General features: G+C 43.9%; 1 protein-coding gene across 2 annotated transcripts in view; it reads right to left on the minus strand.

Annotated features, from left to right (window-relative positions):
- Nucleotides 1-9,313: 9,313 nt before the first annotated feature.
- Nucleotides 9,314-13,995, minus strand: part of adamts3 (ADAM metallopeptidase with thrombospondin type 1 motif, 3) — a 113,582-nt gene continuing 108,900 nt past the window's right edge. For both annotated transcript variants that reach the window (XM_035638733.2, XM_035638734.2), the window contains one exon: nucleotides 9,314-13,637. In XM_035638733.2, coding sequence (XP_035494626.2) covers nucleotides 13,162-13,637 — 476 coding nt within the window. In that variant the 3' untranslated portion in view covers nucleotides 9,314-13,161. The remainder of the gene's footprint in view (nucleotides 13,638-13,995) is intronic.

Here is a 13,995-nt window from a genome sequence, read left to right on the forward strand (position 1 = left end):
TAATTAAAAAATACAATTATGTTGTTGTCATTATATAGTGATGATATTAATATTAATATTAATAATAGCAATAATAATAATAATGACGGGTTTGGGTCCTGCAGCTCTGGGGTCAGAGATACACTAGGAGAGATAGAAAACACAAACAGGGTTAGTGACATGTACTGTAAACATATCGGGGGATGGGGGGGGTAGTATAACAGTTGCTTTAATTTCTACCAGACTGATACTTATAATTAGTGAAAACTGATACTTATAAATACAATGATGTTATTAATAATAATGATAGTAATAATAATAATGACGGGTTTGGATCCTGCAGATCTGGGGTCAGATCTACTAGGGGAGAGAGAAAACAGAGTTAGTGACATGTAATGTAGATACATGGGGGCAGAGAGAGAGAGAGAGAGAGAGATTGAAAAGGTGGGAGAAGGAGAGAGATATAAAGGGAGAGAAAGAGGGAGAAGGAGAGAACGGGAGAGGGAGAAAGATGCTCATGATATAAGTTCCCCCAGCAGTCTAGGCTTATAACAGCATAATAAAGAAATGGTTTATTAAACACCTGAGCAGTTCTAACTATAAGCTTTATCAAAAAGGAAGGTTTTAAGTTTAACTTTAAATGTAGACAGGGTATCTGCATCCCTGACACAAACTGGGAGCTGGTTCCAGAGGAGAGGAGCCTGGTGGCTGAAGGCTCTGCCTCCCATTCTACTTTTACAGACTCTGGGAACCACAAGTAATCCTGCATTTACAGAGCGAAGTGATCTATTGGGATAATATGAAACTAGGAGCTCTGTAAGATATGATGGAGCTTGATTATTAAGGGCTTTGTAGGTTAGGAGCAGTATTTTGAATTCTATTCTAAATTTTACAGGAAGCCAATGCAGAGATTCTAACACTGGAGAAATATGATCTCTTTTTCTAGTTCCTGTCAGAACTCGAGCTGCGGCATTTTGGATTAGCTGGAGGCTTTTCACAGACTTATTGGGGCATCCTAGCAGTAATGAATTACAGTAGTCCAGTCTAGAAGTAACAAAAGCATGGACTAGTTTTTCAGCATCCTTTTGAGAGAGGATGTTTCTAATGTTCTTGATATTGCGCAGGTGAAAGAAGGCTGTCCTAGAGACTTGTTTTATGTGTGAGTCAAAGGACATGTCCTGGTCAAAGGTAACTCCAAGGTTTCTCACAGTAGAGCTGGAGGCCAAGGTAATGCCATCCAAAGTAACTATATGATCAGATAATGTTTCTCTGAGGTGTTTAGGGCCGAGTATAATGACCTCAGTTTTTTCTGAGTTTAGAAGTAAAAAATTATAAGTCATCCAGGCCTTTATGTCTTTAAGACAATCCAGAAGTTTGTCGACCTGATTAGTTTCATCTGGCTTTATAGATAAATACAGCTGGGTATCATCAGCGTAGCAATGGAAATTGATGCGGCGTTTTCTTATAATATTGCCTAAAGGAAGTATATAAAGAGTGAAAAGTATCGGTCCCAGTACAGAACCTTGTGGTACTCCATGTCTCACTTTTGTATGCATGGAAGATTTGTTATTAACGTTAACAAACTGAAATCTATCAGATAAGTAGGACTTAAACCATTCTAGTGCTGTTCCTTTAATCCCAATGTGTTCTAGTCTCTGTAACAGAATTTTGTGATCGATGGTATCAAATGCAGCACTAAGATCTAAAAGGACGAGAATAGAAACATATCCACTGTCTGAGGCCATGAGAAGGTCGTTGGTAACCTTCAGTAGTGCTGTTTCTGTACTATGATGTTTTCTAAAATCTGACTGAAAGTCTTCAAGCAGACTATTCCTGTGTAAATAGTCACATAACTGGTTAGCAACAGTTTTTTCAAGGATTTTAGAGATAAAGGGGAGGTTTGATATGGGTCTATAGTTAGCTAAGATATCTGGGTCCAGAGTTGGTTTTTTGAGCAGAGGTTTAACTACTGCCACCTTAAAGGCCTTTGGTACATAGCCTGTCAATATAGATAAATTGATCTGATCTAATATGGAATTATTAATTAAAGGTAATATATCCTTAAATAGCCTTGATGGAATAGGATCTAAAAGACAGGTTGATGACTTGGATGAAGTGACAAGTGAAGTCAGCTCAGCCAGATCTATAGGGGAGAAGCATTCTAAATAAAAATTAGGCGATACTATTGGTTCAGAACCTACAGTACTGGACCATGTGCCATTAGTGGGAAGAAGCTGGTAAATTTTTTCTCTGATGGTAATAATCTTATTAGTAAAGAAACTCATGAAATCATTGCTACTTAGAGTTGGAGGAATAGACTGTTCAGTAGAGCTTTTACTCTCAGTCAGCCTGGCTACAGTGCTGAAGAGGAACCTGGGGTTGTTTTTATTTTCCTCTATTAGTGAAGAAAAATAATTGGTTCTGGCATTTCGGAGGGCTTTCTTATATGTAATTAAACTATTTTTCCAGTCTAGGTGAGAATCATCTAGACTATTGGAACGCCACTTCCTTTCTAACCTACGTGACGTCTGTTTTAAAGCGCGTGTCTGTGCATTAAACCATGGAGCTATCCTCCTCTGTTTGACTGTCTTCTTTTTCAGAGGGGCGACAGTGTCAAGTGTGGAACGTAGTGAGGCTGCTGCACTATCAACAACATCATCAATTTGTATGGGAGTAAAGTTTTGATAACGATCCTGCACTGTATCGACACATGGCAGTAGAGTAAATAACGAAGGAACTGTTTCTTTGAATTTACTAACAGAGTTTTCTGATAGACACCTGCTGTAATAGAACTTTTCTCCAAATTCAGTAAAGTTATTAATGGAGAATTCAAATGTAACTAAGTAGTGATCGGACAGAGGGTTTTGAGGAAATACTATAAGATTGTCAATGTCTATGCCATAGGTCAGAACGAGGTCGAGGGTGTGATTAAAACAGTGAGTGGGTTTGTTTACATGTTGAGTAAAACCAATTGAGTCTATGAGCGAATTAAAGGCAGAACTAAGACTGTCGTTGGCAACATCCACATGAACGTTGAAGTCACCCACTATAATAACTTTATCTGTGCTAAGCACCAACTCAGATAAAAAGTCTGAAAATTCAGATAAAAATTCAGAGTAAGGGCCTGGTGGTCGATAAACAACGACTACAATAACTGGTTTTTGACAATTCCAGCTAGGGTGAAGGAGGCTAAGAGTTAGGCTTTCAAATGAGTTAAAACTATGGTTAAGTCGAGCGTTAAGCAATAAGTCTGCTTGGTAGATTGCTGCTACTCCTCCTCCTCGTCCTGTGGTCCGAGGAATATGAGTATTATTATAAGAGGGAGGTGTTGATTCATTTAAACTAACATATTCTTCTGGCTGTAGCCAGGTTTCAGTCATACAGAATAAATCAACGTGCTGATCAGTTATCAGATCATTCACTAACAAAGATTTAGATGGGAGTGACCTAATATTAAATAATCCACATTTTATTGTTCTATTGTTAGGTTCATTTATAGGCTTTGTGTTGATCTTTATGAGATTTGTGTGAATTACACCTCTTTTATTTCCCTTTGGATTAGATAGTTGAAGTGGTCGTGGGGCAGAAACAGTTTCTATGGGGTTTTGTGGGGGTGACTGCTGTAATAGAAGCGCAGAGAAGCGTGTAAGACTGCAACTCTGCTTCCTGGTCCCAACTCTGAAAAGTCAGAGTTGGGACCACTTCCATGTGACTATCTCTGCATGGAAGTGGTCGCAAAGTGGTTTACAGAAGTCAGAAAATCTTTTTGTATGAAATATCACTTTAATAATCATCACAAACGTGCCCTGTGGTGTGAGTGTGTTGATCACAAATTAATACCAGGGATGAAACTTTTTTTGTTTTGGACTGGTGTGGGGCAGAATGAGGTTTAAACTTCTGTGCACCTTTTTTCATGTATTTATTTTGTAATGTTAGACTGTCAAAGTTCCTGTGAGTTTAAAATGAATGATTTCATGTCAAGAGTGTAAACACATTATGGATTTTCAGTGAAGGTTTAGACTTAATAACTGGTGTAGATTGTAAAATCGCTTGCACACGTTACAAACCCATGTCACCGGTCGTTCATCCTGTAATAAACATGTTGATTGTTGCCTTTGGGGAACTGCCACCTCTCCCATTTAATTGATGCCACTTGCGGAGCTCAAAAGGAGCCCGTCAGCCTGATCTGTCCAGCGAAACAAAGGACAAACGCAACGTCGTGTCAGATCGCAGTCGTGTCTCGCCGCACAAAAACAACCATTGTTTGGCCGAGAGAACCCTCGCATGTCTTCCAAGCGGAGGCGTCTCGTTAACGATCTCTGACAAGCTCACGTCTCGTCCACTTGAGCGATTGGACACACAGTGTCGCGCAAAAAAAGGTTCACACTGAGCCGAGCCGGCCCGCCCGCCCGTCATTTGGCAGCCGGCCACTGGGCTGGATTCACCCGGCCAGAACTGTCAATACTAAAAACAAGTCACCCGTTTCATCCCGCCTCAGTGCGACAATGAATTCAAACGTCAGTAAATGTGGTTGTTCTTTTCTGCTTGATGAGAAAGCTCTTGTGCCTCGTTTACTGATTTCAGATCTGTGATGCACCTGCGACAATGTCCCTTCATCGCTGAGTGGACTGTGACACGTACTCTGTTCAGCAACTGAAAACATGACAACTTGTAGAATGTGAGGCGGAAATGAAAGAATGTTCATACATGTAATAATTATATTGATTATGCACTTTTACTTTTTCAGGCAGCAATGGCCCCCTCCACTCAAAAAAAGTGTTTTCCTTCTGTTCCTGTCCTCTAAAATGTCTGACATTTACTTTAGCGACTTGTATCTGATCACATGTTACTATAGAGGTGTTGTCACATGGACGAGGACGGCAGGTGTCAGCAGAACTTTAGCGTTAGCATTAGCAATTAGCATCCACGTGAGGACGGCGGGTGTGTCAGCAGAACGTTAGCGTTAGCATTAGCAGTAAGCATCCACGAGAGGACGGCGGGTGTGTCAGCAGACAGTTAGTGTTAGCATTAGCAGTTAGCATCCACGAGAGGACGGCGGGTGTGTCAGCAGACCGTTTGCGTTAGCATTAGCAGTTAGCATCCACGTGAGGTCGGCGGGTGTATCATCAGACAGTTAGCATTAGCATTAGCAGTTTGTGAAAGTTTTTGGCTGAATGTTGCCTCTAGCCATTTTGTTGCGCACATTCTTCCACCAGTCAACCTAGCATGAGCAGCTGTGGTGGGCGGGGCCTGTGTCATTTGCATATCATGAATATTCATAGTCACAGTCACAGGCCCTTAGCAGCACCTGCCTCAATGATTCAAAGTAATTTGTGTGGAAATGATACTGAAAGATAGCATTTGTTTGCACCCGTGAACCTGCAGTTGTAATAACCACAGGGAATATATATCGGAGCAGATGGATGAATACATCCCACTGTACTGTAGGTGAATGCAGAATGCATGTCAGTGATGTGCGGATGGGGACGGAGAATAAATCAATAAATCAAAAGCATCTGGCTCTAACGCGCAATGATGTCACGATGTCAAACATCAGCCTTTTTTTTCCACAGTGCGGGCTCACGTCACGTTTTCTTTCTTTTTCTGCTGCACTGCAAATAAAAGCAGCCAGCCACGAGCGAAGCAGTTTACAGTTTGTCAGCTCGCAGGATTAAGCCGCTCATCAGTCATGCACCGTGGCTTCTGGCTCAGTGTCAGACGCCCGAGCTCTGAGCGCACAATGACAGTACGTCACGCTGCGTGTGCGTGTGTGTGTGTGTGTGTGTGGTTGATCCCATGGTGTAATCAACATTCTCCCCAATCTCACCTGATGAGGAGCAAAGAGAGAGACGAAGTGAAGTAGGAATTTTCCTCAGAGAGAATTCATTATTTTTGCCTGTCGGCCTAATTTACTGCCACGTGGCTGTAATCAGGTTGGAGCGTGGTTTTCCGCCCGTCACTTCCGGATTATTTTTATTTATCGTGGAGCGCAGCCACCGACTGTGTTCCCCGCGACGGCTCTGTCTCATGGCATCGCTCAACCGAGCTGCGAGGCGCTCACGTGAACCGATGTTGTGGCTCCCGTCTCCTCAGAAGAAGCAGCTTTGAGCAGAACGAGGAGGATTTCTGGAGCTGTGGGTTTTTCCGCTTTTCTTCGTCTTATTGTTGTTTGGACAAAGTCTGCCTGTCAGATATTTCTCGGGGATTTTGTTCTTGTCATCACTTTGAGATTGCTTTTAGCAATGAAACGTGCTCTAGTATTGAAATGTACTATTATTATTATTATTATTATTATTATTCATCTCTTGTAGAAATCCCATCGATTCGAGTCAAAAGAGAATCTGCAACCTTAAAAATAAAAAAAGGGTTTGGATTTGGAATAATTCAACCTTAGTGGGAATCAATTAGAGCTGCAACAGTCAATCGATTACTAAATTAATCGCCAACCATTTTGATAACCGATTAATCGCTTGAGTAGTTTTTATGGGGAAACAAAGTCCAAATTGTCTTATTTCAGCTGACGTGAATATTTCCTGGTTTCTTTGCTCCTCTGCGACAGTAAACTGAATATCTTTGGTGTGTGGACAAATCAAAACGTCACCTTCAGATTTTGGGAAACACGGTCGACGTTTTTTTACCATTTTCTGGACCAAATCGATTAATGGAGAAAAAAAACAGATGAATCGATTATGAAAATAATCGTTAGTGTCAGCCCCTAGAAACAATCTAGATCTCTGTTGAAATGTTAGAAACCAGACTAATCCAGTGTTGAAATATTCCTCTCATATGAGCTGCGTCCATCAGACGTACGACGTGTGCCAACCTAGAAGGATGTTGACGCCACCACTTCCAGCTTTTGTTGCCGCTGTCAGAATCCTAACAAGACATAATCTGAATCCTGCTGGGGGAAAAAAAGGTGTCAGAGTTATGTTTCATTCGTGTCAGAATAATGATTCCGCGCGTCTCTTTGTGATTTTGTCTCTCCGGATGAAGCCTCAACTGTCTCAAGGTCCAGTTGGGTCGAGTGGCCCGAGACGCACCAGCTCACGTCCAGCGACGGCGTCTCCGCCGCTTCGCCTCCCAAACGACGGTTAACGCACTATAATTCATACTAGTTAAATTACGTTTATTCGTGTTTGACAATATAATCGACGCCGCAGCCGCCACTACTCATGGAAGTCTCTCTACTTGTTTTGTCCCGTTGCAGCCACAGAGAGCGTTGAGCCACCTCCTCCTCACAACGCCGCCGTCCATCATAATCCATTTCCAATCAATACATCAAGAGGCAAAACAGACGCATAAGGGAACAGGGCCCATTCTCGGTAATGGATTTCATTATATCATCCGACTGTGTTTGTGTGTATACGTATGAAGGTCCATGAACCTTTGCACACGTGACATCGATGTTCCGCTGCGCTGACTTTGAAACGGCTGCAGTTTCACTTAATTGGAACTAAAAGGCCAAAAGTATTTCAGACGAATGAAACGTCTCACTTTGATCGATACAGGCCGAAAAAAAACCAACATGTGGGATATGTCTCGGGGGGTCGTCCGCTCCACTGACCGCTGTTGTCTATTGTAAAATCAATGAATCTGTTCTGTCGCAGATGAGATTATTTCAGCTAAACATAAACCTCATTTGGAAGAAGGTGATTGATGGGGTTAATTCAATAACGTCTCTGTTCATGTAAAACTCACCGCATTCGTCAATGCGACGTTGGGACCGAACGTGAGGATCTAAGTAATTCAATTCCGTTTTATTTGTATTGGGCCATATCGCAACAGACATTGTCTCACGGCACTTTACATAGTGAGGTCGGTGCAACAATATCACAGGGAAAACCCAACAGATCCCACAATGAGCAAAGCACAAAAAAAACCTCCCTTTTAACAGGAAGAAATCTGTGACAGATGCGGACTCAGGGAGCAAATGATGTGCCACGGTAAACACAGTGAACAAGTGCTGCTGTGATACGAAGAGGCTCCTGTTCACGCCTCAAACAGGGACCGAGGTTTGACTTTCCCTGGTTGCTGGTCTACTTCGCGGCCCGGAATCAATTTCGGCGCTCTCCGCTTGGTGTTCCGGTCGATATATCACGACAGCGCTCGAGTAATTACGCTTGACATTTCCATATCGACGGCTGCTTGTAACCGTGGCCCGGGGCCTGATGGCCTCTGGCACGTTGTCTCCACCTGTGCAGTCTGCAAGTTGAAGTTGAGGCGACGCGATGTGTGTTTTTCCTCTCCCAGCAGAAAGCAGTGGAGGCTCACTGAATTCTATTTCCTGCTCCTTTTATTCTAATTCTATATTTTTTTTTGAGTTTTGCAAGGAAAAGATCAAAACCAAATACAAACTCATTCTAAGGAGAAAGTCCGACGCCAAACATTTGCTGATCCGCAGCTGAGATTGGTACCTGAAGAAAAAAATCCTCTTCTCTTTTGTTTTTAGAAAGATTTATCGAAACGTACAGTTAAGAAATTACTGACCATTTGCATCAAAAACAAGAAGCCTCCTAGTCTCAGTGCGGGAGGCGACGCCCTCTCAGTCCAGAGTACAGTAACTTCCCTCTTCTGATGAAGCTCGTCACGGTTCGCGCTCGGCTCGGCCTCGCACCTGCTCCTCAGTCACAGCGACCGTCTGGGGACACGTCCCTCCCTCAGAGCTCTTCATCACATCAGTGTCCCATTAATTCGTGCCATTGATTTGACTTCTTCAACCCCCCCCCGGAGTCCTTGTTGCTTCATCACCGCAGATGCAGGAATTCGGTGGCCGTGGTCGCGTCATGGATCATTAAGGATTCTATAGGATCCAGGATTGTTCAGATACACAATGCACTGACCTCCATGTACTAGTACTGCTACTCTCCATACTTGTCAGGATGCCTCGCCTCCTCTCTCTCTCCCTCCATCTCTGTCAGATGGTTTCTTTTTTTTGCATGAATAATTTAAAACATAGTTAGATCTCCACATTTATGTCAGACGACGTCTCTTCTCACGCCAAGTGTTCGACATGTTGATATTTGGGTGACGTGCTCTGCAACACGCCATATCTCCTGCACTTCTGTCCGTCCTGGGAGAAGGTTTTCCGGGTTGTGCGACTTGTTCGGCCCTATGAGGCCCAGTGTGATTCGTGAACATGGGCTGTACGAATAAAATGTGATTGACTGATTGAAAGAAACTTAGGTTTCTGTGGAAATGAATGAATGAAACGATAAGAATAGGCGTAATCGGAATAATGCCGGACTTAATCCGTGTAACTAATTATACGTTTTGAACCCCGCAGACGCCGAGACGATGCGGCAGCAGAGAGGCTGGGAAGCAAGAAATCGAAGAGTCGTCGATCATATCTTTTATTGCTATGTGCTCCCCATTACAACAAACAGTATCAGTAGTGTACACTTCAATCTACACAAATACATAGAAAAGCAGAATAGAGCAGAGAGTGACTGACAGTCGTGACAATCGCTATTATTATTATTATAATTATTATTATCGATAGCACAGGGGGAGGGGGGGGGGTATTGATACAGTACATGGAGAATCCTATGCAGCAATATCTGTCTGAGGCTCAGGGATTGTCAACGTAACATCTACAACTATATCCTACGTATCGTTACAAGCTCTCTACAACATTAGCAGCAATGTTTTATAGGGCAGCGAGTAAAGGGTGTGAAAAGAGAAATGTCAAATGGTAAGACAACGCTGACAAACTACAAACAGCATTTATAAAAAAAACAAAACGTTACTGGTGCTACGCTATTCATGTTTTATTGGTTATAATAAAGCATTTGTCTGGTCAGTACATGTCGCTGCGGTTGGCACAGCTCCGTTCACGACTTCTACGAAACAGCTGCGGGGAAAAAAACAGCTTTCTGACAAGAAAGGTAAAAAACATCTCAAAAATTGAGCATGTATATTTACATCTAATTGTTTACAAAAAGGGAACAATGTCGTTTCTATCCTATCATGTTTTTTCTTTAGAAAGAAAAGAAGACGAGTAGAAATCCAGTTACAAGTAGAAAATGTAGATGGCGATCTATGGTTTGTCTGCTGGAGCTTATTGATCAGCCGGCACCTCGCACGCTGTAAAAAACAAAGCAGGACCCTTTAACTTTCAATAAATATTCATGTACTCAATGCTATATACATGTACTATACATTGGCACACAGGAGTGAGTGTGAATAGTTGCGAGCTATTGCTGAAAACACAAAACGTGTGCTTTGGCTATTGCAGTCAGATGCATGGTGGTTGTGAGGAAATCCTTTTTTTTTTTTTTTTTCTTTTTTTGGAATAAATAGCTTTCTCTCCTGAACCATAACAAAAAAAAGCCATTTAGAAATTACTTTGAAGCAAAAAAGAAGAAGAAAAAAAACAAAACCGTTCCACATACAGTAAAACCTCTTTTAAAAGTCGTCGCTCCTGCAAACACAGCACGTGCCCCAGAACCTCGTTCAGACCGAGGAGCGGGCGCGAGGCTGCGCGCTCCATTAAGCACACTTTTGATGCACAAAGTATTCGAATAGTTCTGTGCGATGTGAAACGGTCGCTCACTCCAGCCGCCGCAGCGCCACACAGCCATTAACAGGGAGCTGGTGAATGCAGCCGATAATCGAGCGGCTGAAGAGGCACAGATTCGGGGGGTTTTTGTCCGAGGAGCTCGGTGGAGACCAAAGTCTGAGCGGAAAGCGGAGCGAGTCTTTCCACTTACGTCCATCGGGTGGATGAACGTAAGTGGGATTCTATGCGTCCGGGCTACATGTGTGGTCGCGGCCGTGTTCTCTGGGGCCCGAGGACGATAAAGAGGTCGCAACGTGATTGGCTGCTCGCTCCTCTTCTCCGCGGCGCAATAGGCGGATCAATCGGCACCGCAGTTTTTCCCGTTCCTCTGACGGTGGCAGATATTTGAATGAGGCGGGAAAAGGCGAAAGAAGAGAGGTAGGTGAAGTGATTATTTCTTTTCAAAACGAACATATTGTCCGCTGCGATGGGCTCAAAAATGAATTCAATAAGTCACAGAATTGAAATGCTTTAAAAGAGTAAATTCAACAAACATATGTGGGATGATATGTCGTTGGCCGCCAGCGTTGGAATTCCAGGAGACTCGACAATACGCACGCGCAAGGGGTTGAGCCAACGGACGAGCTCATTCTCACCGCGTTCTCGGCCTCCGGATGTGCATCAGTCAGTAAGCGAGTGCGTGCTAACCGGTTAGCCGTTAGCACTTAATGAGCGAATGAGAGCTGTGTTTCCTAGTGGTCAAAAATTGCTTAATGCAGCTTTGATGTGTGTTTGGAATTCAATAGTAACCTGTCAGGTTGAATTTTCTTTAGTTCTTTTTTTGGTTGATGCATTGAGAATTTCCCAGCTGAACACGAGCGTCCTGTCAGAAACGTCTAGCGTTGAGAGGACACATTGACAAACGCGTTCCCTTCTTCAACGTGACATTTTCACACTTTCTGAGAAAGAACTTTCACAAGGAGTCGAGTACAGACGAGCCAGACAAGGGGTTGATGGCTAGCACCACACACACTTGTCATTTAGAAAGAGGTCAAGGCCGGGGTGAAAACTATTTGACACGTTTGGAACTATATGCTTTTTCAATTTCTTGCTGAAAGTCGTACACTCAGAATCTTAACATGTGGAAAAAACTTTGGTGTTTTTTTTTTACAAATAAACAAAGATAAAGATATAAAGTTAATCGATGCTCTTTAGTAAGCTAGCTGTTCTATAGCCAGTCGTTGTGCTAAGCTAAACTAACCGTAGCTTCGTAGTTAGCCTACAGACACGAGAGTCGTTTCCATCTCCTCCTCCAGCTTTTGGCACGAAGTGCATTTCCCAAAAATGTCAAACTTTTAAAAATAATACGTGCGCAGATTGTTTTTTTTTTGCAGAATTCAGGGAGAAAATAAATCATCATTTTTGATCCTTTCAGAGAGCGGTTGCTACTGCTACTGAAAAGGTTAAGCATTCAGAAGAATCTCCGTTATTTTAATTTGATTTTTTTTTTAAAAAGTTGGGTGTTTCAAAGTATCCTTAGCTTTTTCTGAAAAATAATACTGATATTTTCATGTACAGTATTTACAGGAACCTTTATAAATACCCATTTCCGTAGAAAATGAAGAGTGCCACTCAACAGACATTGCTGGATATATAAAATAATCTATACAACTAAAGAAACCATTTTCCTAATGGTCTTCACTGGTTCATCTCCGGTCAACTTTCCAAAACGCACTCAATCAGAGTCCCATGTCTGACTTCTGTACATTGCAAGTAAACCCACGAGTACCGGTACAGTACTTTATTTATTCGCTTTGGCAAGAAAATGGCTGACTGTAACATTTAGGGGGATTTTCAGCTGTATCAGATCACCTCGTTTCGATCTTTGAAATATTCTTTTGTCCGTTTGTCCTGAACGTCAAGGTGAGATGCCTCACAAACTGAGCCTCTCATCATGTAAGACGGAGGCATTTCATTCGTTTACTAGCCACATAAACAAAGGACAACATGGCGAATGCAAGAAGTGAAACATTTCATGCCCTGCATAGATTTTCCCACAGACGGAATCGGCCCTAATGGCCGCACCTATTGACATTTTCCTCCTCGCCACCCGCTGCGCAGACACTCGGGGCCTAATTCATTAAAGGACAGGACCGGAGGAAGAGGGAAATGCCAACACCTTCCTGCGCCTGAGTGAAGAAGTCCGTTTCTTTCATGGTATCTACTTGGTACGTGTATATTGAATCCTAACCTGTCCTCTGGGCTGTTTTTGTATCCCTCGAATGATTCACTATCTGCCACCGAAGCTGCGTTTCCTCAAGCCGTTCATTTGACACGGATGAAAATCCCCTCCGGACCACGTGACCCTTCCTTCACCTTGAAATTATCAATTTATGCTTTCGGTCCAAATATGAGGTGTGACGGCAAAGCAACACGGGCAGGTTGCGTTTCCAATGCTGATGTGGGAACTCGCTGTGAGACGTGATGTCTGGAGTCTGTGTCAAGGGGCAAACAGGCGAACTCTCAACAAACAAAGTGAACCAGCACTTTTCTTTTCTCTATCTCTTGTTTTCTTTGTTTCTCTCTCTCTCTCTGTGGTGTTTGTGGGATGAGAAGACTCAGGGTGAAGCCGGATTATCTAATGTCCATAAAGAGTCCTGAAGGGGGGAAAGGGGGCGTCGCTCTCATCTCTCCACTTCGGAGTGCGCCGTCGGCCGCCGGCTTCCCGTCGAGCCGCTCAGCCTCTGACCCTCGGTGGGATCTGCCAGGGGAGACGCCGCCACGGCGCGCGGCCCCCTGCCGGCGAGAGCCGCGTGTCGCGGAACCCGCCTCGGCGCCGCCGTGACCTTTGACGGGGCTTTCTTCAGGGGCGCAGGGGTGCTGGCGTGTTTCCCGGCCGACCCCTTGTCGCCCGCGCCTTGTTTACCGGCGCCGGTGCCGTTGGCTGCCGCAGAGGCCGTCAAGGTCTCCAGCAGCTGGGAGGCCGATCCGAAGCGGACGTGCTCCATCTCCGCCTCGGCCGCCTCGGGGAGCAGGGTCAGCGCGCCGCTGCGCCTGGTGCAGGAGTCGCAGCACAGCTTGTTGTAGCCCGGGATGGAGCAGTAGCGCGCCAGGACCTCCATTTGGCAGAAGATGGATTTGTCCCCGTTGCACGGCTCGTCTGAAAAGTTGAAGAGCACAACAGAGTGTGAGGCTGTGAGCGGGCGGCCGTGGACAGAGGTCAGGAGGGCCGAGTGCAGGTGGACGCACCGCGGAGCACTGAGGCAGACGGACAGGGAAGTGTTTGTAGCCTCACATGGGCTCGAGCATTTTGTTCCTCTGCGAGATAAACACCCGGCGTGGTTCCCCAGAATCCTACAAGACTCTCCAAACCGTAGATAAAAAAAATGTGTCTGCTGCAACAATAAAAAAAAATAATTAAAAAAAGGATTCATAAGTTGGGTCTCTGTTCGGAATCCAAACAACGACGGCAACTAATGGCGATAATCTTTTTATCTTTTTGAAACGCGAATACACGA

The sequence above is a fragment of the Scophthalmus maximus genome, chromosome 19 (assembly GCF_022379125.1).
Source record: "Scophthalmus maximus strain ysfricsl-2021 chromosome 19, ASM2237912v1, whole genome shotgun sequence".
Lineage (NCBI taxonomy): Eukaryota > Metazoa > Chordata > Actinopteri > Pleuronectiformes > Scophthalmidae > Scophthalmus > Scophthalmus maximus.